Source organism: Sus scrofa, chromosome 9 (assembly GCF_000003025.6).
Source record: "Sus scrofa isolate TJ Tabasco breed Duroc chromosome 9, Sscrofa11.1, whole genome shotgun sequence".
In the NCBI taxonomy this organism is placed as follows: domain Eukaryota; kingdom Metazoa; phylum Chordata; class Mammalia; order Artiodactyla; family Suidae; genus Sus; species Sus scrofa.
The window spans coordinates 104,098,562-104,125,975 of record NC_010451.4 but is presented as its reverse complement, the minus strand read 5'-3'; the positions used below and the strand labels follow the sequence as shown (position 1 = coordinate 104,125,975).

At 35.5% G+C, this 27,414-nt stretch overlaps 1 protein-coding gene across 3 annotated transcripts in view; it reads left to right on the top strand.

Moving 5' to 3' along the window:
* ORC5 (origin recognition complex subunit 5) overlaps positions 1-27,414 on the top strand; it is an 87,739-nt gene that overhangs the window by 40,555 nt on the left and 19,770 nt on the right. For all 3 annotated transcript variants that reach the window (XR_002335901.1, XR_002335900.1, XM_021063496.1), the window contains exon 12: positions 6,696-6,806. Coding sequence is in view for 1 of the 3 variants with exons in the window: in XM_021063496.1 (XP_020919155.1) it covers positions 6,696-6,806 (111 nt within the window). In the remaining 2 variants the exon portion in view is untranslated. The remainder of the gene's footprint in view (positions 1-6,695; positions 6,807-27,414) is intronic.

Genomic DNA, 27,414 nt, shown 5'->3' with positions numbered 1-27,414 from the left:
TTCTCTTTTCTTTTTATTTTAGTGTCCTTACAGTTTCACTGTGGTGTATCTGGGGTTGAATTTCTTTTTCTTGGCATTATTTTTGCATCCTAACTTTGAATAATGATGCCTTTATTTAATTCTGGTAAATTCTCAGTCATTAACTTTTCCAGTATTGCCTCTCCTCTGTTCTCTCTAGCTTCTCTAACCAGTGTCTCTGGCATTCCTGAGACACTGGTTAGACATATGATAGACCTTTTCACACTACTCTCTTTGTTTCTTAAGTCATTCATAGTCTTTATCCCTTTCATCTCTGTGTGCTATATTCCGGGTAATTTCTTTAGTTCTCTCTTCTTATTTTCTCTTTAGCTTTGTCTAATCAATCTGCTATTACATCAGTTTTATAATTTTAGTAATCTTATTGGTAATCTTCAGAGGTTTTGCTGGTTCATTTCAAGTCGGTCTGCTCACTTTAATATTTTTCCTAGTCCTATTTTTCTTTAACATAAAAAAACCTATTTTGTACTCTGTTGTGTATTTCAGTGTTGGAAGTCCTTGTCAGTCTTCCACATTTTCTATTTTTTGCAGACTTGTGCACATAACTGTCCAGTTTCCTGAACATTTTATTATTTTTAATTTTTAGCTGAACTTAATCTTTAGAATTTTTGAGAGTTTTAGAAATATTTTTTACATCTACTTCTGTGCAAGCACTTATGAACACCAGTAACCTGGGATCATTTGAAAATCAGTTCTCAGCCTGGGGGTTTTTAGACTGCAAAGATACTCTGTATTCTGCCCCCACATCAGAATTAGTTCTAGCTGCTAGCTAAAAGTCTCAGAGAAGACCTTTTTTCCTCCTCTGGAGGAGTTTGGTAGGCAAGTTTCCTTACCAAATACATTTGCTTAGCATGAAAAGACATTTCTAGTGTGCCCTTTCCCTAAGACTTTTTTTTTTTTTTTTTTTTTTTGTCTCCCTGAGCTGTCTTTGATTAGGCTTTTACTACAGGCCTATCATTGATTTTGTACCCTCTCTCTTGTGTGTAGCTACTTCATGTCCTAAAAGATTGGTACTTCTTTAAAAAAAAAAAAAAGGAGTTCCCACCATGGTGCAGCAGAAACGAATTTGATTAGGAACCATGAGGTTGTGGGTTTGATCCCTGGCCTCGCTCAGTGGGTTAAGGATCCGACACTGCCGTGAGCTGTGGTGTAGTTTTCAGACCAGGCGTGGATCTGATGTTGCTGTGACTGTGGCGTAGGCCGGCAACTGTAGCTCCTATTCAACCTCTAGCCTGGGAACCTCCATATGCCAAGAGTGCGGCCCTGAGAAGCAAAAAAAAAAAAGATCGGTACTTCTGCCTGGGGTAGTGAAGGAAGGAGTTGTAGCAGAGCTTATATATATATATATTTTTTTTGTTTGTTTGTTTGTTTGTTTGTTTTTTGTTGTTGTTGTTGTTGTTGCTGTTTCTTGGACCGCTCCCGAGGCATATGGAGGTTCCCAGGCTAGGGGTTGAATCGGAGCTGTAGCCACCGGCCTATGCCAGAGCCACAGCAACGAGGGATCCGAGCCGCGTCTGTGACCTACATCACAGCTCACGGCAACGCCGGATCGTTAACCCACTGAGCAAGGGCAGGGACCGAACCGGCAACCTCATGGTTCCTAGTCGGATTCGTTAACCACTGCGCCACGACGGGAACTCCAGAGCTTGTATTTTGAGTGAGCACTCAAGAAAGGTGAGGATTAGACCTGCAAAGATGAGAGAAGATGTTCCAGTTGGGAAAGTGATTTGAGCCAAGAGGCAGAGGTGAGAAATTATAAGGTGTATATAAAAGAAATAATGAAATACAGTTGGCTGGAATGTATGGTGAGTTTGAGAGAAAAATCACTTGAGGCCCAATTGTGGAAGAATTTCCTCACTCACCAATTCCTAAAAGGAAGGAAGCCCACTTATTCATCTCTGAATGTTAGTACTTGGTCACATTTGGTGGGTATTTATTGCACAAATGAATAAATTGAATGAATGAAGAAAATTAAAGAATGAACATAAAGCTAAGAATTTTAGGCTTTATGTTTTTCTTTCTTTCCTTTTATAGCTGCACATGTGCACATGGAAGTTCCTGGTGCTAAGAGTTGAATTGGAACTGTAGCTACAGGCCTACTCCACAGCCACAGCAATGCCACATCTGAGCTGTGTCTGCCACCTACACTGCATGTTGCAGCAATGCCAGATCCTTAACCCACTGAGTGAGGCCAGGGATTGAACCTACATCCTCATGGCTACTAGTTGAGTTCTTAACCTGGTGAGCCACAATGGGAATTCCTTAGGCTTTATTCTTGAGAAAGAAAATATCGTTTATGAATTTTGAGGAGGGAAACACATGAATACTGATCACTGAGGACTGTGAAAGAGCTGGCACTTTAGACACATCCTTGTGGAATGAGTGGATTTGTACAAATCTAGGTAGACAGTTTTGGCAGAGGGAACTATATGAGCAAAGATAACATGAAGATGTGTCTAGTTCGAGGTGAACTCTAGTTCTGATGTTCTTATAGATTTGACGTTTATAGTAGCTTCTTTTGTCTTTAGTTCATGTCATTTTAGAATCAGAGCTTATTTATTAAAGTCTGTGTACACTTGCTACTTTCTTTGTATTTTTTTCCTTCTCTTAAAATCTTGATTTAATGCTTACTTTATGCCAAGCACTCTGCTAGATGCCACAGACATAGTGGAGAACAAAATATCCATGGTCTCTGCCTTCCTGAAGCTCTCCATTTAATAAGGGCATCACATATTAAAAAATAAACCACATGAATAATTACCATAACAGTTGCTTTAAATCTATTCTGTATCTTCAGTTGTGTAATTCCTTTTCTCTCTATATTCTCGGTTGATACTCACTTCTTAAAGATTTTACTTTTAAATTCCACTAGTACAGGTGCGTGATACCACATTATTTGCCAGTTAGTTTATGTGAAAAAACAACATTTTTCCTCTTCTCACCCATAGTTCCATTTCCCACAATTAAACTTCTTTTGTTTCTATTTTAGTTTTCCTAGTGTAAATATTTATAACTGTAAGTTTATGTTTCTGTCTCTATTTTCCTTGATTTGATCTGATACCAATTTTGATTGCATTTTATCTGCAAAAATTTGTTTGGTTTCTTTTTGTGATTCTTTCTTCCACTTGTACAGACCTTCATTCTCTCTAATGAGCTGTTGTGAATCTAGTGAGGTATTTCTCACACTCTGACTTCCTCTCTAGCTGGGAAGCCGCTTTGCATTTATAGCACACAAAATCAGTCCAGTGAAGAAGGTAAATATCATAGGCTCTGCATGGCGCTAGATCACTTCAATTTTAAATTGGAAATGTGTTTGATTATAAATTAAAATGTGAAAATCAGAAAAGTATCAGCAGCTTTCACAATGTGATTTTCAGCCTGAATTGCATCCCACGTTACTCCAAACACTTTAGGAAGTTAGGTAATATTTACTAACCTCAAAGTCATTGCTAAGTGTTATGAAGCACAGGGACACCAACTCCATTGAGATGTCGCAACATTTATCTTTATTTTTTTTCTTTCTTCCCTCTAACACCATTTATTATCCTTTCATTTATTCATTTATTTAACTAACGAAACTGACAACCCCAAGTGCTAGGGATGAAAATGGTAAATAAAACATCTTCTGTTTTCAAGGCATTTGTGTAGAAAAGGAAAACATGTAATATGATATATGATAGCAGTATAAGCCAAACATTGTTAATCTCTGCATATGATATTGCTTAATTCTCACAGTGACCTAAATGAATGTAGTTAGTATCATCATCATTTTCTAGATGAGGAAACTGAATATTAAAGAGAAATTTGTGTTAACTTGCCAAAGATTACATAGTTAATATGGTAGAACCAGCATCAAATTCCAGGACTTTCTGAATTCAAAGACTCCCATGATATTAACCACTGCTCTTGAACTCATACAACTGACAAATGGTTAGTATCTAGGATTTTTTTTCTTTTTTGGCCACGGCTATAGCATGCAGAAGTTCCCGGCCAGGGATCAAACCCAGCCATAGCAGTGACAGAGTAGGCCACCAGAGAACTCTAGTATCTAATTTTTTGTTTGTTTGTTTGTTTAGGGCTGCATCCAACGACATATGGAGATTCCCAGGCTAGGGGTTGAATAGGAGCAATAGCTGCTGGCCTATGCCATTGCCATAGCAATGCCAGATCCAAGCTGTATCTGTGACCTACACCACAGCTTATAGCAATGCCGGATCCTTAACCCACTGATCAAGGCTAGGGATCAAACCCGCAACCTCATGGTTCCTAATCAGATTTGTTTCCACTGCGCCACATTGGGAATTCCAGTATCTAGGATTTTTAAAGACATACAAATTAGTAAGTAAAAGGCAAAAATCCAGTAGATAAATGGGTAAATGATACAAATAGAAACTTGAATGTCTAGCAAAAGTGACATGATTATTGGCCTCATTTACTAGTGAGGGAAATGCAACTTTAAACAACAGTGGGATAATATTTTACACTCTAAGACTGGCAAAATTAAAAAAAAAAATGTCTGATAATTCCAGGTGTTGTGATAATGAGGAAGAATAAGAGCCTGTGTATTTTGCAGGTTCATCATATCCAATAAAGTTAGCATGTGAATGTACTTTGTATTTGTCAGAATGGGCTGGGCAGTACTGTACAGAAAAGCAAACTCCCTATCCCTCAATGATTTAACATCACAAAAGTTTTATGTATTGCACACTACACAGTTCAATATGAGTTGTGCAGTCCTCTTTCATTGTATAGTGATGTTAAGTAAAACATGGTGGCCTCCACAGTTGCCCCCAAAGGAAAAGAAGACTAAAGGATCCACTGGTTTGAAAGGCCAGGTTTGGAAGTAGCTTGCATCACTTGCACTGATATCCCATTGGCCAGCACTCAATCAGATGGCCTCCATCTAAGTGTAGGAGATTGTGAGGCATGTAGTCTATCTAAGTGCCTAATAAGAAATGACATCGAGGAACATATAGCATTCTCTGCCCTCTCCTTTTTTTTTTTTTTTTTTTAATTTTATTTTTCCCATTAGGGGGTTTATAGTGTTCTCTCAGTTTTCTACTATACAGCAATGTGACCCAGTCACACATACATAAACACATTCTTTTTCTCACATAAACACATTCTTTTTCTCACATTATCATGCTCTGTTATAATTGACTAGGAAATAGTTCCTAGCACTATACAGCAGGTTCTCATTGCTTATCCATTGCCCTCTAATTGAGCAGTCCCACAGAGAAATTCCCACATGTGCACAAGGAGAAATGTACAGGATTGGCCATCATAGTATTCCTTGTCATGAATTATAGTGATTAGTTTTTTAAAGCAGATAGTGGTCATAAAATGGAATTCTGTAAGGTAGTTTAAAAATGGGGCGTTCCCATTGTGGCGCAGTGGCCCTAAAACAATTAAAAAATAAGTAAAAATGGACTAGAGTTATATGTATTAAAATGAATCTCAAAAACAATGTTGAAGGGAAAAAGCTTGATAGGGTGAAATGTCCAAAATTATTTATATGGGCCGGATCATGCAAATAATGTTGTGTATTATTTATGGATACATATGTAGTGGTATAAAAATTGTCATGAAAATGATAAAAACACCAACTTTTGGGTAGTAGTTCCTTCTAGGGAGGAAAAGGAAGAGTGGAATGTGGGAGGGGGCAAGGGAGCTTCAGTTTTTCTGTAACATGATCTAATGCTTTCTTTACATGTGTTGCATAATGTTTGAGTATGATAAAGTTGGGTGGTGGGTGCAGTGTTATGTATAACCTCTTTTCTAAATGTATTTAGTAAGAAAAGCATATAAACTTTAAGACCTGGAAGATGATTTGAAACTATCTTTTAGTTATAAATAGCTGAAGTAAATACTTTGTTTTGTAATTCTGAATAGTTTTTTTTACTTAGTCATTCTTTTAAAGAAATAATTATTCTCATGCGTGTAAATAGAGCGTCTCATTTTATTTGCCCTTGCTAATATAGAGTACTTAAATTCCTATATTGCTACTAAAATTATCTAATAAAATTATCAAATTATGCAGACCCTTGAGCACGCAATTATCTAAGGACAAGTAATTAATATACTCCTGACTTTATAGACAAATATGAACATTTACAGTCTTAAAACTTGAATAAATTTTGCATTGTTTCAGACTGACAGCTTGTTCACATGGTGTACAACACTGAGTTCATTTTCTAAGCTAGTTTTTATTAAAACTGACCTTTTAAAATCTATGAATGTTGAACAAATACATTTTTCAGGCAGTGGCACAAAGAGGGATGATGAGGAGTTAGTAAGTTCTGATCTAGGGCTTAGAGCCGAGACCCTAGTTTTGGTTGTGCACTGTCTTGACAAATGACTTGGCTAAGTCACTTAGCATCTGGTTACAACGCCAATATGGGGTGATGCTCAGGACAGACTGCATGACTTGTGAGTTCTTTTCTTTAATATTTGTTAATGCTAAATCAGAACATCTTGAAGAAAATGTAAAAAGGTAAGTCATGGTCATATCAGGTAAAGTTTTAACCTGGAGACTACAAGTTAGATTTATCAGCCTCTTTGGGAAGCTATGCACAGTGTAAATATGTTATTGGGAAATTATAGTACAGAAAGTGAGTGCTCTGCTAGAAGAAGAAAGTCCATGCTCTTTTTTCTTACAGACAAGCAATCATCTCCTCGGACCAAAACCGTTTCCACTAGACAGATTATTAGCAATATTATATAGTATTGTGGACAGCAGAGTTGCTCCAACAGCCAATATCTTTTCCCAGGTAAGCTTAATGATAGATTATTGTATATCATCTTCATCTTTATGGAATTCTTCAGGTAGTGTGATTCTTAGAGTTCTAGGTATATAGATTTTTGGTCAGCATATGTTACTATTTTAAGTGTATAAAGAAGAGTGTCCTTGGTAAGTAATTGAAATTTCAGATGTATAATCTTTGAGGGTGTCACTGAATTTGCATATATTTAGATATAACTTAATGACAAGAACAACTTGATGTTTCTTGCCTTTTTCTTTTTTCAATAAAGTTGTTTAAAAATTATTATAGTTACCTTGCTTAAGTTAAAAGGGGCTTCATGATTAAATTAATGAATTATATAGAAATATAATTTAATGAATAAAATTTTTTAAATTTGTAAGAAAATAATCCATAATGTTCTTATTTCCTCATATGTACAGTTTGCAGGTTGACAGGCATTTTTTAAAAAATGGTGTATTTTCCACAATGACTAAATTCTCAAAATTTTCACTAGATGGCAGCAGTAGCATAAAAACAGAAAATGTGACAATTCTTTTATAAAGTGTTTATAATGTTTTAGGTGACATTTAAGAAAAACCTATTTATTAAAGATAGAGTCATGGTTGATTTCCTGAATGGTCCAGAAAAACAGTACTTAACACATGACGTGAGTGAATAGAAGAAAAAACAAATGATGTAACTAGTATTTATTTAAAAGCAAAGTCACCGCAGATGTTTAATGAGCGTTTTGTTTTATGTTTATAGTTTTAGATTGAAAACGTGTAAATAATAGCATTTCCATTTTATTTCACTACAAATAAATTTGGTCCCTGAATGGATGTTAGACTTTGTAATCTAAGGCATGGTGGTAGCTTTTAAGTCTTCATTTAAAGAAGTTTTTGGAAACTAAAAATAGCTGTGTTCTCAATGTGCTCAGCATTGAAGTTAGATGATTTTTATGTAAGTCAGCTTTATAGAAAATTGTATCTACAATTTACTACATTTTAGAAGAAAGGTAGTCTAGTCAGTTATTAGATTATTTAAATAGCTAGGTGGGTAGTTAGATGGTAGCCCTGATGCTAATCATTTAAAAACTCTAATTCCATTTTAATCTATATTTCAGGATATATATGTGGAAAAAATTTTTAGTCAAACTGTACATTGTATTAATAGCTTTCTACATAGAATACATGAATTTTTTGTTTGGTTTTTGCTGTTGCAGTAACTGAAGTAGACAGCTATGACCTTTATTGTAAAGAATTGAGCCTCAGGTTCACTGACTTACCATTTTGACAAAGCAGGTGAATTTTTAAGAATTAAAGTCTAGTTAAGTGAAGTGGGCAATGCTTCTAAATAAAGCAGAAAGGTTTTTGCATCACGTGTTTAAAATTAGGTATGTTAGTGGGATACAAAAATAATAATAATAATAAATGTGGGTTATTTTCTTTTAGAGAGCTTATAATTTATTCTGGGAGGATAACAAAACATGTACATAAAAATAGTATTGTAAGGCTGTAAGTGAATCCTAGATAGTTTAGAGAAGTAAACTCTGCCGAGTTTAGAATAGAAAGAGATCACTTCTGGACTGAGCCAGAGGAGAGAACTTGAAAACTTCACAGAAAAGGTGAAAGAAACATGGAGCTGGCCTACAGAGAATGAGTAGGATTTTTTTCTTTAAATATTTCTAAGTGATACATGTTTATGGTACAAAACTGAGAAAATGAGTAAGTAAAAAAGTAAAAATAAAAGTAAAATTAGCTGACATTTTATTTCTAATGGATAGGAATTGTAAAGCTCCAAGAGGGAGGATAATATGACCAAAATTGTGGGACTAGGAAACAGGAAGACACAGTTGTGAAGTGTCAGACCTGCTTAGTTGAAGGTGAGCGAGGTTGTATTGTAGTAATGGTGGCAGTCACTGTAGTTGTGATCCAGTAGTAATACTGCCACCCCCGCGTTCACACCTTATGCAATTTAACATTTTTAATGATTTTTATTTTTTTCCATTATAGCTGGTTTACAGTGTTCTGTCACTTTTCTACTGTGCAGCAAGGTGACCCAGTCACACGTACATGCATACGTTCTTCTTTCTCACATGATCATGTTCCATCATAAGTGACTAGATATAGTTCCCAGTGCTATACAGCAGGATCTCGTTGCTTATCCCTTCCAAAGGCAATAGTTTGCATCTGTTAACCCCACAGTTACGTATTATACTTAACATTGATAGCGTTTCCTAGCAGCAGATCTAAGTTGATAGGAATCAACAATCATAGTAATGAGAGGCTGCTGACTTAGTGGTCTACTAGCTACTCTGAAGCTTTAATTATAGATGCACACTGTCACCGTCTTTATGTTTTCAGCAGTGCCAGTAATGTTGTACTTAACACTTTAGCCCAAAATGTGTCTTTATTTTTTAATGAAGCTAAATTGTTTTCAACTTTAACAACCTCAGTCTTTTTATTCTTTACCTCTTCTCATTAGCATTAATCAAAATGATAAATTTTGTATTTTTAAAACATTGTTTTAAAAGAATTTGCTCATGTTTATTTGATGAGAAATCAGAGCCTGATCTCCATAATTCCATTTGGGACACAGAGATTGGGTCAGAGGTGGTCTCTCCATTTCTGCAGGTTTTGCATCCATAGATTCAAGCAACTAGGGGACTAGGATCCATGAGGATAGAGGTTTTAATTCTAGAAAGTTTTAAAATGCAAAACTTGAATTTTCCACATAGCCAACTATTTACAAAGCATTTACAAGTATTTACATAGCATTTCATTGTAGTAGGTATTATAAGTAATCTAAAGAAAGTTTAAAATACATGAGAGGGTGTGTATAGGTTTTATGCAAATACTATGCCATTTTATGTAAGGGACTTAAGCATCGTGGGATTTTGGTATTTAAGTGGGCGGTGGGGGTGTCCTAGAACCAATTCCACGTGAATACTGAGGTTGACTGTAACATCCCTGGAAGTTGACCTTTACTTTTGTTTGGCCCATGGAGAATCAAAGAAAATCAAATAACATACTGTGTTTAAGAACAAAATGTGGGAGTTCCCGTTGTGGCGCAGTGGTTAACGAATCCGACTAGGAACCATGAGGTTGCGGGTTCCGTCCCTGCCCCTGCTCAGTGGGTTAACGGTCCGGCGTTGCCGTGAGCTGTGGTGTAGGTTGCAGACGCGACTCGGATCCCGCGTTGCTGTGGCTCTGGCGTAGGCCGATGGCTACAGCTCCGATTCAACCCCTAGCCTGGGACCCTCCATATGCCGTGGGAGCGGCCCAAGAAATAGCAACAACAACAACAAAAAAGACCAAAAAAAAAAAAAAAAAAGAAGAAAATGTGGCAGAAATTGCATCCAGAAGAAAGGTATTTTTCCCACGTCTTAAATTTTTTCTTCCCATTATCTCTCAGTGACTTTTTTCTGTCTTTAATCCTTTTATTTATCCATCAAAACTATATGCCTTCCCATAGGAGTGTTTGTATTGGAGGTGCTTATTTGATAACAACACTAGATGGCAATATTGTTGCATTCTAGTTTTGAGACTAGCAGGGAAACCTAGCTTGTACTTGTTAGTACTGTCTTTGATATTTAGAGAAAGCTGTTTATTAATTGGTTTATTAGAATAAAATGAAATTTCCCAAATATATTTAATGATATGTGTGTGTGTGTGTGTGTGTGTGTGCGCGTGCTCACATGTATACACTTTCATGAAAATGTAAGTAAAATTGCTAAGGAATTGTTTTATATGAATATTTTCCACCTGAAACCAAATTGCTTTTTATTGGTTATAATATGCCTGTGTAAGACGGTATTGTTTTTCTATTCATTTTATCTACTACCTGCAGCTGTTTTAAGGACTTGTTTTATAGTAATAGGTTATCTTATGGCTTGGTTTATCAGTTACATATTTGTACTTTTCTCATATAATAAATTGGTTAAATATGGTATATATGTTCAAAATTCTCTTGAAGCAGAAGTTTATCTCCATCAGTTGTTTAAATCTGTTCTATAATAAAGTTATGAAAATAGGAGCTTAAGAATCTCTAACATTAAAAGTCCAGTTCAGAATAATAGTCAAATTCAGAATAGTGTGAATAATAGTAGTTTATTTTAGTTGGCAGTCTTCTGAATTTCTTTACTCTTTATTAAATTTTAGATAAAATTCTCCTCATTAATTTTTTAGTCCCTTAAAAAAGTAAAAGAATAGTAACGCTTTTAGCATTTTATAGTACGTTAATGCTCAGATTTATTGAACTATATGGTTTTTAAATTTTTCTTTAATTTTACCCTTGTCCAATTTAGTACAATTTTACAGTCAAGATCATGAGTCATTTAAAAAATTTCATTCAAATAAAATAAATGTAGCCTTTCTATATATACCTAAACTTAATGAATGAAAGGCATTAATTGTGATGTTTTCATTTTTTTCTTCCCTTAGTATGGATAGAATGGATAAACTCTACCATTTTTAAGCATATGTAGGTATTACCTTCAAAAATTAGTTGATCAGATACATTTTTGAAGACCATGTATTGTCTTTAAAAGAAATGTTATTGGGAGTTCCTGCCATGGCTCAACGGTAATGAACTTGACTAGGATCCATGAGGATAGAGGTTTGATCCCTGGCCTTGCTCAGGGGGTTAAGGATCCGGCATTGCCATGAGCTGTGGTATAGATTGCAGATGCAGCTCGGATCCTGGGTTGGTGTGGCTGTGATGTAGACCTGCAGCTGTAGCTCCAATTCAACCCCTAGCCTAGGAACTTCCCTATGCTGCAGGTGTGGCCTTAAAAAGCAAAAAAAAAAAAAAAAAAAAAAAAAAAGTGTTATTGAATTGTCTTTTTTTTTTTTTAAGTATATTAAAACCAAGCTATGCTTTTTATCTTTTATATCTTAAAGAAAACTGATAATTTATTTGGAAACTTGTGAATGATTTATTTCATTGTTTCGATATTTCTGTATTTTCTCTTATTCAACCTTGCCCACCCCCTCCAGAGTCTTATATTTAGGTGAAGGCAGTAGGAGTACAGTTTCTTTGTTACAAATAAATTTTATTGGAGCATAGGTGACTTACAGTGTGTTTCAGGTGTACAGCAAAGTGGATCAGCCATACATATACATAGATAACCATTCTTTATCAGATTCTTTGCCCATATAGGCTATCACAGGGCATTGAATAAATTTCCCTGAGCTATATAATTGGTCCTTATTACCAGTAAATTTTGTATATAGTAGTGTATATATGCCATTCTCAACTTCCCAATTCATCCCTCCCCTCAGTGTTTCGCCTTTGTTAACCATGAGTTTGGTTTTGAAATCTTTGAGTTTGTTTCTGTTTTGTAAATAAGTCCTTTTGTATCACTTTTTATTAGATTCCACATATTAGTGATCTTATATGATGTCTTTGGTTTATTTTTCTTACTATGATAATCTCTAGCTCCATCCATGTTCCTGCAAATGGCATTTTTTTGTTCTTTTTTATGGCCAGAAGTACATACAGTTCTTTAAGATTATCATCTATATAATTTATTTAAAAATATTAAGCCATATTGCTTTATTTTTTCCCAGAGGATAAAATTGCTGAAGAGTTTATTTCTGAAATTGTTGGTGTGGGTTTCTAAAGTGACTTTTTAAAGGAAAATTATCTTTAAAAAATTAAGGACATTCAGTTATACATATACTTAATCACATATTATTGATTTTCATTGAACAGTTAGCATTTTGAAAAATTACTTTTGAAGATAATTCACTGTAATTCTGCCCTTTGGGAGGCTTAAATTTTTTTTTTTTTTTTTTTTTTTTTTTTTTTTTTTTTTTTTGCTTATTATAAGAGTTTGCTCTGAATTAATATGAAGAAACAACTGAAAAATAAAGGGAGCATAGTTCTTTACAAATTAGTTCTGGCTATTCTTTGTACCAGATTGACAAGTTGTATTTTATCAGTAATTAGTATTTCATATCTGAATCATTTCATATTTAGTTGTACATAATTTAATAAGAAATTTTAAGTTAAAATGTCCTTGTAAAATTTGTTTTCATTTTAAAGAGTATAAATGGCATTTTGGAGCAAAGTTAGTAATGTGCAGATGCATTGTTTTCAAAAATATACTTTTCTGTTTTCTTTTTTTCCTTTTGAACTCACATCATGCTACTATATGTTGGAATATATTTGGACTTATATTTTTTACATCAGCTTTATTTTTTAGTCAGAATCAATTTGATCTTTCCCGACACGGGTTGCATTAACTATAGTAGCATTTAGTTAACCTTGTGCTTTTTTGCTTATTTAAGTGTTCGTTTATGATACAGGATATATTTAAACTAATTATTTTGGTATTTTCCAGATGAATTTATCATTAATCAGAAAGCAAAATGATGTAGTTATTTTATGTATGATAGTTTTTTGAAAGCAGATGCTTCATCTCTAGTTTACCATAGCTGTAGGAGTGTTTTTGCTCTACATTTTATGGCAGCTAACATTTATTCAACCAAAACCAGGCTTTTGGCATTTTTCTTTAACGGTAGGTAGGTATATGAAAAACTTACATAATTTTCAGTTTTTTAAAGTGAAAAAATTTTGTCCATATTTATTTAATTAAAAAGGTTTAAAAATAAAAATAATTCACATCTCAAATTCAGAGTCAGTATTGATTTTTTTCCCCTAATTGGAATTAAGTTTTTCTTTTTCTGCTTAAAAATGTGTTTAACACATGTTTATTAAAGATCTATTATGTTCCAGGCTGTGTTGTATAAAGAGAATATGGAAGTCAAGAAAATGCAGTTGTGGCCCTCAGAGACCTTAGAGTAGTTGGTCTGTGCTCCCACTGCCCTTCCTTAGTATTGGGTGCAGCTGCCAGATAAGAGCTAGACAGATTTTTACTGGAAGGACATACATGCTGAAGGAACTAATACTTAAATAATTAAAGTGAAAACTAAACTTAAATTCTTAAAGGGAATATATAAAGGTAGAATTTTTCACTTTGCTAGTACCTGATGTTTGATAATACAGGTATTTAAGTGTTGTCTTCCAAGTAAAATAACAAACTGATTTGTTGGATGTTTCCTTCTGATGTGCCTTGAACTTAGTGTATGGAGCATGATTGTTTGATACCTATGTCATAACTAAATTTATTTGACATTGGTGTCAAATATCTCAGTTAAAACTTGAAACTTGTTAATTTATGGACAATAAAAAATGTTTTATGCAGAGCCTATTATAAACTAAGTGGCTTTTCTTAAAAAGGTACATGGTTCTATTTCAAATATTTTATGATTAAAAGTTACACTCATTATATCACTCCTTTATGTACAATATTTCAAACTACTTTTAGAGATTTTTAACCAAAAGCACTTTAACCAAATAACTCATTTCATAGACTTAAATTATAAAACCTCTTTGCCTTAAAACATTATGTTGTATGATACACTTGTTTGATTTATATTTTTAATAGTAGTTATATTTATCAAATAATGTCACAGAACATCAGAGATCGTAGTTGATGAGATACTATCCACTGCATATATTGTTAGATAAGAATTTGAACCTCGTAAGCATAAGATGTAATGTCCTAAAATCTAGCTTATAATCTGTTCTTATCAAGTGATTTGAGTATGAGAATTATTTTAGTAGATTATGAAATTGGTGAACAGAAGGGATAGCTCACCAAAAAAACAAATTCCCAGGGTACTAGAGTATTAGAAAATGTGAAAAGCTCTCCTTTGTAAATTTCTGTTTCATTTTGCTTTTAGCAGCATTCTAGTGTCTATAATATACAACTGAAATAAATACTTGATGCCATTGAATTATGTAAGTCACAGGAAATATGCGAGTGCTAGCATTTTCTAATAATTTTACTATGTTTTTATTTTCTTAACCACAACAGACGTTGTGGGACATTCTGTTCCAAAGACAAGCCTTACTTAATGCCCGCTTTGCTGATGGATAGGTTGTCAGGAGTGCTGTTTGACAGTGGTGGGCTCTTCTCTAACTGCAAGAGGCGTAACCTTAGTTCTGATGCTCTGTCTCACTGGTGCAGTAAATTTCGGTTCTAAAATCTCTTGCTATCTTTGGTGTGGTTGTATTACTGTTCTGCCATCAGACTACTCTGCACTAGGTGCCTATTTCAGGAGATTTTTTGAAAACCGTTTTGGGGTGCTTCATATTTGGAGAGAGTAAAGTTGATTTGTTTTCACTAGCTGCACTATTGTTGTAAGGAATACTAATATTAAGTATTACCAAGGATTACCAAGGATAATAAAAAGAACAAGTATCTTTTACTCTGTTGCCCAGTGATAAAATCTTTTCTCATTTTCATTTGTAAAAGGACAGTATTTACCCCTAGTCTTCTGTTTTCCCTCACTCTGGTGTTAAATTTCCTCAGTGTAACCAATTTGCCTTTGTGAATATATTAGCCCAGGAGTAGGTATTTTTACTGAACTCTAGAAAAATGGAACCATTGCTTAAGGGTGAGACGTAAAATACTGCCTAAGGGATAGAAAAATTGCATAAATTATACTTTTCAACTGTTGAGTAAAATAATACCTTGGTACCTTATTTTTATGGGCAATATTTTATAACTATCTTTCTTAAAGCCTAGAATTGCATCTAAAAAATATACTCAATGTATACCTTTTATTCACATTTTTAAGGAAGTATATGCAACATCAGTAAATTTTATTTTACTTTTCAAATTTTTTGCTGAAACTACACAGAAAAGTTTATGGATATATGCTTGCACAGGCCTATTTTAGAAAATCTATACTATTAATATAGTGACTGTATAGGCAAATGCATATCTTAGAACTTGATGACTAGATTGTTTTGGTGAGAGAAGGAGTTTATTTATTTATTTATCCTTTCATCTTTTTACGGCTGCACCCATGGCATATGGAAGTTCCCAGGCTAGGGGTGGAATCAGAGCTGTAGCCCCTGGCCTGCGCCACAGCAGTGCCAGATCTGAGCCTCGTCTGCAACCCATACCACAGTTCACGGCACCACCAGATCCTTAACCCCCTGAGCAATGCCAGGGGTCAAGCCTGCATTTTCATGGATACTAGTCAGATTTGTTTCTGCCGAGCCACAATAGGAGCTCTGAGAAGAGTTTTAATAAGAACAGTTTAGAAGTTAAATGCTTTGGAAAAATCTATGTTATGGAAATGTGTGCTACATTTTAAAATACTCTATAAAAATTGATTAAAGGAAATGTTGATGCTTAAGGGGGTTTCTAATGAGAAACTGTCTTGAATCCTTGTCTGCTCACAACTAATTGGAGTCCTTTGAAGGAGACTGGCTTCACCTGCCTATTGTAAGACATTTTTCATGAGCTAGTGCTGTACCAAGCCCTTGTCCTTTCCCCTAGAAGAGAAATTTAGGGTCCTTAGTTCCAAGTCACCTTTGGAACCTAATTGCCCCACACCTTGACCGCACTGAATAGTGGTGCAGAGTAATTAGGAATGAGAAAGGGAACTGAGTTTACCCAGACTGTCTTATCTTTCCTTTGGCTTCAGATTCTTTGTGCATGATAACTTTTGAACTTTGTATTTCTAGTCCTTTTCCTCTGGCTCTGGACCCAAATTGCCAACTGACAGTGATACCTGAATGTGCTATATCCATCAACACTGGTATATCCAAAACCATGTTATTCCCAAAACCTTTTCCTGTAATTTTTCAGCCTTACCTAAGTTTAAAAACTCATCATTTACTTGTTCATCCTTGACTAAGCACATGCTTTGTGGCATGTACAATGTTAGGGACTAGAAAAAGATAAGGCAGTTTCTGGTTTTTAGTTTAGTTAGATGGAAAAATTGTCTCTGAATCCTCTCTTTTTTCACTTCACTTAGTTGTTCAACAAGCCTGGTCTGGGTCTGTTTTTTCTCCTAAATACAGATATCTCAAACTTACTCCTTTCTTCCAATTTCCACTGCCATTGCTTTAAATCCAGAGCTTCATTATTTCTTAGACCATTCCACCAGCATCCTAACTGGTCTTCCTGTCACCAAACATCTTCAGATTCTTCTTGCATATAGTCATCAGCAAAAACCTTAAAAAATAAATGGTTTGGGAGTTCCCATCACGTCTCAGCGGTAATGAACCTGACTAGGATCCATGAGGATGCAGGTTCAATCCCTGGCCTTGCTCAGTGGGTTAAGTATCTGGCATTGCCATGAGCCGTGGTGTAGGTCACAGACACTGCTTGGATCCTGAGTTGCTGTGGCTCTGGCTTAGGCCAGCAGCTATACCTCAGATTTGACCCCTGGCCTGGGAACCTCCATATGCCACAGGTGCAATCCTAAAAAGACAAAAAAAAAAAAAGAATAAATAAATACGGTTTTGTTTTTCTGCTTACACTTTTTTAGTGAGTTGCATTATCTACAGAACCAAGTCTGCATTCCATAGCATTTCTTGTGAGGCCCTTCAAATACTGGCACTATTTTCCACCACTGTCTTTATTCATCCTGTACACCATTTACAGTGAGCTATTTCTTCCCTGAAACCACACCTGTTTTTCTTGTTGTATGGTTGCATATACTGTCCCCTACTACTGTTGAGCTCTCTTTTATGCTTCGTGGCCTACACCCCAAAAGCCATTTCTCAAGGAATTCACTTTTCCTATTAGTCATTACCTTTTCTAAAGTAACATAATCGGATTTATACATATCACTAGGGTAGCACTCATATTGTGTTATTGCTATTTTATGTTTATCTCCCCCTGATACTTTGAGTTCTTTGAGGGCATAGACCTTGTTTTCTTTTGTATGTCTCTTGCACAGTGCCTTGAACATGGGATTCACTCATTGAATGAGTTCCCATCTTTTTAAGCATCAAGTTAAGGTGTTCCTGGGTACTAAAGATTTGCAGTCCTTTGTATGCTAAAAAGTTCCAGAGACTAGAAGCACTATCTTTAGTTCCTCTAAGTATAAATGTTCACGCCACTTTTTGTTTATCTGAGTGTTTTTTTTTTTTTTTTTGTCTTTTTGTCTTTTGTTGTTGTTGTTGTTGCTATTTCTTGGGCCGCTCCCGCGGCATATGGAGATTCCCAGGCTAGGGGTCGAATCGGAGCTGTAGCCACCAGCCTACGCCAGAGCCATAGCAACGCAGGATCCTAGCCGCATCTGCAACCTACACCACAGCTCACGGCAACACCGGATCGTTAACCCACTGAGCAAAGACAGGGACCGAACCCGCAACCTCATGGTTCCTAGTCGGATTCGTTAACCACTGCGCCACGACGGGAACTCCAAGAGTGTTTTTGAAGATGACAATACGGTATTCACAGTGGTGATTTTAAATTGAATGGTTTTGAGAGTATTTGCCTCTCTTACATTGCTGCACTCAACTCTACATTATATGTACAGAAATGTCAGTTGAACTCTTTTGTTGATATCTGCCATATGTCCATGTATTACCACATTGCCTGAAATCAGATCATATGTGTTGCTTGTTGGGTTGTTGTGGACCTCATACACTGACGTATCACATGTTAATTTTTTTTTAATTTAAATAATGTAATGTTTGTTTCAGATTTTAAAACTCCTCCAGGACAAACAGGATAGGATGTTTCACAAATCGGTTGACACATATGCCAACCTATAAAAGTACAAAAATAATGAGCATGTTAAAATTTAATTACAGTTGTAAATTGATTTCCTTCTGTTGGCAGAAAGAACATAGTTTATTCGCCCAGGAACAGGTTCACACTGTTTAACATTAAGCATTTCCAGCTGAAGCTTGTTAGTGACTGCCTCTCAGATTAAGAAAAAAAAAAATCGTCCCTGTGGTACATGAACTCCTATTGTTAGGACATAAATAATCAGTTCATCTCCTACATGAATGAGAACAAAGAATATCCTGATACGTGGAGCAGTGATTAACTAAGCAAATATTGCACAGTGACATTAACAATGTGAATTATTTTGTGTTTAAGGAGGTTTTTATTCTTTATTTTTCTTTGTGAATGCCTCCATCATGACATAGGTGCCAGTCAGAGGGAAACATGCTTTGGCTTTTGAATCAGGTGGAAAGCTAAAGTAAAACAGTAAAGTAATTAGTGTCAGTATGCTACATATTAAAATACACATATGTTTTTTATGTAAAAGGGAAATACCATTCTCTTTGGTAGCAAGATGCTTCAGATTTTTAGGAGTTTTGTGTATTTTTAAACCAAAGACTAAAAACCAGAATTTATATTTTAGGGAGAAACATCAACTTAGAGGTTGAATTTAAACTAAAACTTAGAAGTAAAGTGATTGACTTTTAGTACAACTTTTTGAAAAACTTCTGTATTTCTTAGCACAAAATCTAAATCCTCACTTTGAAAAAGAAAGCCCATTTTTTAGGCTCATTTTTTATTTAACTGAGTTTGACTCATTTAAATTTGAGCTTGATGCAATAGACAAGAAAAACAGCTATGGGGAACAGTATATACTTCCCTAAAGTCAAAAATTACTGGCAAAAGAGTTTTGTCTTCATAGGTAATAGAAACCAAGAATGAGGGTAACAATTTCCCCACAGAAATTTATATTTACTTAAGTAACTAAAATGACACTTCTTGAAAACAATTACAGTGTTTTAGGAAAGACCTTTTCATTCCTTTGCTTTTAAAAATTTGAATGTTTATCGTAACTTTTAATTTATTCACCTATTAAAATATATAATTTCGTGTTATTTATAGTCAAGAACTTTTTTTTTTTTGTAAATTATCTTTAATTCCCAAAGATATAGGAGATTTTGCTTTGGGGATACATACCATTTTTATTGTTATCTAATAATTTCAGAGTTTAAGAAATTGTGCTTTTTTCCCTCCACTCTAATTTATTTATCTTTTAAAAATTAAACCTTGAAATGGTAACTGTGTGTCTAATATTTAATTCGACTTATGAGAAGTTAAGACATCGTTAGTTTGATAAATTCCACATTAATAATTACTTTGGTGACATCAAACCTCTTATATCTGATAATTTTGTTCACAGGATTATTAATTGTTCATTCTCAAGGCCATTACCTATATCCTCAGGGCAGGACATTTCCCTCTATTGAGATATTTCTTTATTCTTTTTGCTCCAATTCCATTTGAGGTTTTTTTCTCTCTTTTATCTGCAGTGCCTTTGCTGCTGGGTTTCCAACCTTCAGCAGACTCATAGTATATCCCCTTTCATTGTGGGATGCTTGCAGAGTTGTCATTTTACTCACTTTTCCTTTCGGTGCCTTTCATAAAGCTTTCCTTAGTCTGTCTCAATACAATGTTTTCCTCCCTATATTCTGCATCTCCTTTTTTGGGGTAGTGAAAGGAGTATAGGCTTTAGATTCAGATGGTATTCAGATCTAGTGTTCTTACCACTGTTAGCTCGGTGACCTGAATATTTACTAACCTCTCTCAAGTTGGAGCCTCTTCTGGAAAAAGAGGTTTATTTACAGTACCTAACTCGTGGCTGGGTTGTTGTGAGGTTTGGAGGAATTAAAGTGTCTAGTCCAGGAGTTCCAGCTATGGTGCATCAGGTTAAGGATCCGGCATTGCTGAAGCTCTGGCGCAGGTCACAGCGGTGGCTTGGATTCGACCCCTGGCCTGGAACTTCCGTATGTCACAGGTGTGGCCAAAAAAAAGTGCCTAGTCCAGTGTCTTTGTCTGTAGCTTGTAGATATAGATCTGTCAGTGTCTATATCTAATCTATAGAACCTTGACTCAATAACAAATTCCATACATCTCTAAAACATTTTCTTTTTTTTTCTTTTTTGCTATTTCTTGGGCCGCTCCCGCGGCATATGGAGATTCCCAGGCTAGGGGTCGAATTGGAGTCTACGCCAGAGCCACAGCAACGTGGGATCCGAGCCGCGTCTGCAACCTACACCACAGCTCATGGCAACGCCGGATCGTTAACCCACTGAGCAAGGGCAGGGACCGAACCCACAACCTCATGGTTCCTAGTCGGATTCGCCAACCACTGTGCCATGATGGGAACTCCTAAAACATTTTCTTATAAACCTCTAACATGGTATATGTCTTATATTCTTTTCGGATTGGATAATTTGAAACATCTGCTAATGTGTCCAACATATTAATTTGTTTGGCGTGACTGACCAGGGACTGATGATACCAGTCATCCTTTTCCGAAGTCTATTTTCTTATCTGTAAAACAAAGCATTGATCTCCAGCATTTCCAGTTCTAAATGGGCTAGCTCACAGTTTTATTTCATAATAATTTTTATATTGGAACACTTTGGTAATTAGTAAGTTTAAAGTGCATTTGGTTTCTCTAGTCCCCAAACAAAAATAAGACTTTGACCATTTAAAAAGAATAGAAACAAAAAGTAGAATTTGGGAAAATGTAGAACACTGAGGTTAGGGTTTACATAATAGTTTTGCTGTAATCGTCCTGTGCTTTAGAGGAGGTAATAAGTTGTACTAGCCCCAGGTTTGTAGCAACTTTGTGATATCTTTTATGGACTCACAGCATGAAACCAGTAGCTACAAATCCTCTTTGTGGCTGAACCACAAGTCACAGCTAATCATCTGGCTTTCAGTAGGAAAATCTGTAATCTGTAACCTTAAAATATAGCCTCACCCCAGTGGCATATCAGTATTGAAATAATATTCTCAAATTTGTCTACTTTGAGCCGTATTTTATCAAGTAGTTTCTTTAAAATTTCTGTAAATAAAAGTTAAAACATTCTTCTATGAGTAGATTTAAGTACCTGCTTCATAGGTACATAAATATTTTGAGATAAAATATATTCTGGCTGTTTATAAGGTCTTTCTCAAAGCCCTCCATATTTCAGTGTGGTTATTTTTTAATTAAACTCTTTTTTGAGTTGCGGTCACTTCTTGAGCAGTTATAAGAAATAATAAGGGCTCTTTCGTGCCACACGCCCTTTACCCAGTTTCACAACTAGGAAATTGACATTGATGAAATCTCCTGATCTTATTAAAATTTTCCACTTTTACATGTATTCATTTTAGTATATGTCTGTGTATATTTAGTTTTGTGAAATTTTGTCCCATGTGTGAGTTTGTGTATTCACCACTACAGTCAATATATATTGGTTCAACTATCAGAAAGACCCCTCCTTTTGTAGGCAAACCCACCTCCCTTCCACCCATTACCCCAGTCCCTGGCAACCGTTAGTCTCCAACTCTTGAGTTTCTAACATTTCAAGAATTTCTATAAACTGAATCATAACAGTGTGCAACATTTGAGATTGGCTTTTTTTCACTTGGCATAATTAATTCCCTTGAGATCCATCCAAATTGTTGCATGTTTCAGTAGTTCATTCTTTTTTTACTACTGAGTTGTGTTCAGCGATATGGATGTACCATATTTTGTTTAACCATTCACCCAATGAAGGATGTCTGAATTCTTTGCAGTTTTTGACTATTACCATCAAAACTGCTGTGAATGTTCATGTACAGGTTTTTATGTGAACGTGCAGTTACAGTGGTAATACTGTAGTTGCGTGTTTAGTTTTACAAGTGGTATCAGTGTTTTATTATTTCCAATGAAATATAACCTTACTGCCATTTAATTTCTTTTAACTTTCTCACTTTTTAAGTACTATTGTCTTGAGTATCAGATGCTCTCAGTTTTTAATCAAATAAGATTTAGAAAACTCATGAGGATTTAGTTTACTTTATCCATTGTTCTTTATTTCTTCTTGATGCTCAAGGTTCCTTCTTTTATTACTTCCTTTTTGCTTAAAGAGCTCCTTTTAGCCACGCTTTAGAGGTAGGTCTGCTAGTGACAAATTCGTTAGTTTTCCTTCTTTTGAGAATGTCTTTATTTCCACTCCATTCACAAGGGGTGGTTTTGCCAGATATAGAACTTAAAATTGGCAGTTGTTTTTGGCAGGATTCTTGTTCAGTCCAGCAAAGAAATATACCTACTGGGGTAGCTTTCTGTTCTGGATTGGGGGTCAGGAGATGGTGGACTTGGATCATCTTGTGCTGTTAGTTGGGGAGTCATAAGACTCCCTGCCTTTAGGTTATTCCTCCAGTCTTGGGTCCTTAAGCGGTCTGTCTTCCTCTTTCTGCTTTTCACAGTCCTTTGGTAATTTTTAGGTTATTTCCAGGGTTTATAGTTGTACTTAGCAGGGAAGAACTGTATCTGAATCTGTGCCATATTATCTGGACCAGAATTCCTCCTGTATTTTTTAAGAAATATATTTTCTTCTGTCTAGACTTGTTTATGAAACATGTTCTTAGGTTATTTAAAGCTCAGTTATGTGAGAAGCCTTCTGTAAATTGGACAGTGCTAAAAAAGATTTTAAAATAGTCAAATATATTTTGCCATTATTTTAGAGAGCTCTTCCCCAACAAAGATTAAATACCTCTAAAAGATTAGTTTTATTGGCTGCAAATATTCCACTTTATTCTTATTTGCTGTAACTAGAGCCTTAGTCTAAATCACCTTTTGCATTTAGGGTCTTAACAACAGTAGTGACTCTTGTGTACCTGTTTTCTTTGTTACTAAATCCTTGGCTGCTGCAGCATATGGGAAGGACTGTGGTTCCACCTCTGTCTGATGATTGCACATGTTCACATGCAAAACTGAATCTGGTCCTGAGTACCTTCACTGTCTATAGACCTGCTCTATTCCTAGTGATCACATCAAACTGTTTAGGCATTAGTGCCAGCCTGAAGATATGACTTCATCATTTTGTCATGGACATTTAATGTTGGGCAAGGAAGTAAATCAGTATTTTCCATGATCCTTTTCATCTTTTTATGCACAGTACCTAGATCAAGTCCTCAAGATTTTCATGGATATGCAGTGGGAAAAACTAGGTAATTTTAAGGATTCAGCGGTGGAGGAAAAGGTAGATATTCTTGTACTATACAATTGTAGAAATAACTTTCCAGAAGTTTCACATACTTTTTCCAGAATTTTTTATCTAGGCATAAAGAATATGTTTGAGATTCAAAATGTTAACCCCATAAGTTAGTCTTTGTACTTTATTTTTTTTTCAATTTACTCAGGCATTATTTTAATAAACTGGCGAAGTACTTGTAAATTGTTGGTATCTGTACACTGCTTTCTGTAATGTTCTCCTAAATTATGTATTTGTATGTTATTTTTGTTCATTTGGTAAGTCAAGGAATAAAAGGTTTCTGAAATTAGTATTTTTTTAATGTGAAAAATCACATTACAATTTAATTGTTTCCCTTTTTTTTAGGTTTTTTTGTGTAGTAGCTTTTCCTATATCAGATCCTCCCCCACCCCACCCCCAAAATTGAGCAATCATGTTACTAGTATTTTGGAAATGTCTTTTGACTGCTACATCTGAAAATTATACTATATTCTTTATATAGTTTATGTGATTAGTTTATCCGTGGAATTTTGGTAGAACTGAAAGTGATTCACCTATGTTTCAATTTCATTGCCTTTGATAATTTGCTATAACTAATTTAGTGAAAGTAATAAAACATGTATCTGAAAATATTGAAATTCTAACTTAACTAGATTAATGATGGATTTTGTGTTTATGAAAAAATGGAAGAAGTGTAAATTTAGCCTACTATTTGGATTGAAGAATTGAATTAAATATGTGAGAGTATTTGAGTCATGGGAAAATAGAAGTTGTAAGAAATAGTATGAGGAAATGCTGGTGACAAAGTAAGTAATGTTTTCTATATTAAAAGAAAAAGAACTACGGAAGAAACCTATTTTTAATAATAAAGGGAGATTAATGTGTCAGTTTCAAATGACTATTACTAACCTACTTTAGCAGATGAATCCCTTGTAGAAAAATAGAAAGGAGTGAAGTTAATGAATATATTTTGCCATAGGAGACTATGTTAATTCTTTTCTATATAGCCTTCTATTCATTAAAATTTCAGGCCTACTTTCTCATCATCATTCCTACCTGTTTCTAAACTGAGAAGGATAATGAGTTTGTCTTGATTTTCAGCAGTCCTTTCTTTCCCCCAAAGATCCCATTATTCCTTAGCTGTCCATCCTGTTCTCTCATCCCTTCGTAGTAAGGATTTCTAGCAACTCATTTTATGAGAGAAAGGAGCTCAGCTCCTGCATTTTGTTGTTACTAAGAGAGCCTTTCTTTCTTTGTTTCTTCCTTCCTTCCTTCCCCTCCCTTTCTTTCCCGTTCTTTCTTTTTAATTTTTATTTATTATAATTGATTTACAATGTTATATCAATTTCTGCTGTGCCGCAGAGTGACCCAGTTACACATACATACATACATACATACATCCTTTTTTCTCACATTATCATGCTCCATTATAAGTGACTAGGTATAGTTCCCAGTGCTACACAGCAGGATCTCGTTGCTTATCCATTCCATACGCAGTAGTTTATATCTCCTAACCCCAAACTTCCTCCCTCTCCCCCCAGGAAACACAAGTCTGTCCTCCAGGTCCATGATCTGTTTCTGTTTCGTAGGTAGATCATTTGTGCCATATTTTAAACTCCCCATATAAGTGATATCATATGGTGTCTTTCTTTTTCTGACTTACTTCACTTAGTATGAGAGTCTAGTTCCATCCATGTTGTGACAAATGACATTATTTTGTCGTTTTTTATGTGTGAGTAGTATTCCATTGTATATATGTACCACATCTTAATCCATTCATCTGTTGATGGACATTTAGGTTGTTTCCATGTTTTGGCTATTGTGATGATGAACATAGAGATGCATGTATCTTTTTGAATTGTTTTGTGTGGACATGTGCCTAGGCATTGTGTGGACAATGCCTTAGGTATTTTCTCTTTATTAAATGAGATGAATACTAACAGTTGAAGTAATTTCAGCTAGAAAATATCAGTATAGGCTGCTTTGGATTCTCTTTGACTTTATTTCTATCACCTGGATTCCCCATTCTGTTATTTCCTTACCCTCAATTAAAATGTGAAGAAATCTTATGGTATTTAAATTATTTAATCAGCTGTTTGACCCTGTCTTTTCATTTTAATGCCTAATTCAAAATTAGCCAAGAAAACAAGATCTTTCACTTTTTTTTTTGTCTTTTTGCTATTTCTTGGGCCGCTCCCACGGCATATGGAGGTTCCCAGGCTAGGGGTCCAATCAGAGCTGTAGCCACCGGCCTACGCCAGAGCCACAGCAACGTGGGATCCGAGCCGCGTCTGCAACCTACACCACAGCTCAGGGCAATGCCGGATCGTTAACCCACTGAGCAAGGGCAGGGACCGAACCGGCAACCTCATGGTTCCTAGTCGGATTCGTTAACCACTGCGCCACGATGGGAACTCCAAGATCTTTCACTTTTTATCTAGTATCTATTTTAAAACTCTCAAACTAAAAATAAAAGTGATAATTAAAAATATTCTTTTTAGGAGTTCCCATCGTGGCGCAGTGGTTAACGAATCCGACTAGGAACCACGAGGTTGCGGGTTCCGTCCCTGCCCTTGCTCAGTGGGTTAAGGATCCAGCGTTGCCGTGAACTGTGGTGTAGGTTGCAGACGCGGCTCGGATCCCAAGTTGCTGTGGCTCTGGCGTAGGCCGGTGGCTACAGCTCTGATTGGATCCCTAGCCTGGGAATCTCCATATGCCGCGGGAGAGGCCCAAGAAAAGCCAAAAAGACCAAAAAAAAAAAAAAAAAAAAAAATTCTTTTTACATCTCTATTGTAATACACAACAATTTTGATATTTGCAAATGCTTATACTATTTGGAGATAAACCCTAGGAAAGAAGGGAGTATACCTTTAGTTATTTTATGAATTGGGGGATACTTAAACATATGCCAAATTGGTTGATCCAGAATAGGTTTTCACTAAATATATCTAATGATTTAAGAAATGTCGTACATAGAGTTCCCGTCACAGTGCAGTGGAAACGAATCTGACTAGGAGCCATGAGGTTGCAGGTTTGATCCTTGGCCTCTCTCAGTGGGTTAAGATCCAGCATGGCCATCAGCTGTGGTGTAGGTCACAGACACGGCTCGGATCCCACGTTGCTGTGGCTGTGGTATAGGCCGGCAGCTGTAGCTTTGATTAGACCCCTAGCCTGGGAACCTCCACATGCCATGGGTGTGGCCCTAAAAAGACAAAATACAGAAAAAGAAAAGAAGAAATGTTGTATATAGTAGGTCATTATATTAACACCACTCATTTGTAGCTTACTTTGAGAGGAGGTATGTGATTAGTTTCTAGTAAGCCTGGGTTGCTACTTTCTTCACATGAGCAGTAACAGGGCCCTTTGATACCTGAAATGAAATTGAAATCTCCTTTCTGAAGTGTGGCATAAGAAACTGGATAAGCAGTAAAACAAAAATGCTTCTTTGGGTGAGGTCAGTGAATCTAGTAAAAGTTTTAAAAATGGTGGTATAAAGAAGCATTTAATTCTGTACTGTGTATTGAGAGGATCTTTCCTTTTTTCATTTTCACTTTATGTCTGATGGTTCATCCTTACAGTAATCATAGAAGATGCTTTAAAAATTTGGCTCTTTTCTCATGTTCAATCTTTAGCAAAGGCTTTCTAAAATATAGATGGAAATTTATTGACAAACAATAATACTACCTTGTAAGGATTTTTATCCCCAGAGAAAGTCTATATCTAATGATTAAATTTCCATATGGGTAGCAAATATTATCAATTTATTAGTTTCTTGTTTTGTTTTTTTTTGTCTTTTTGCCTTTTCGAGGGCCACTCCCTCGGCATATGGAGGTTT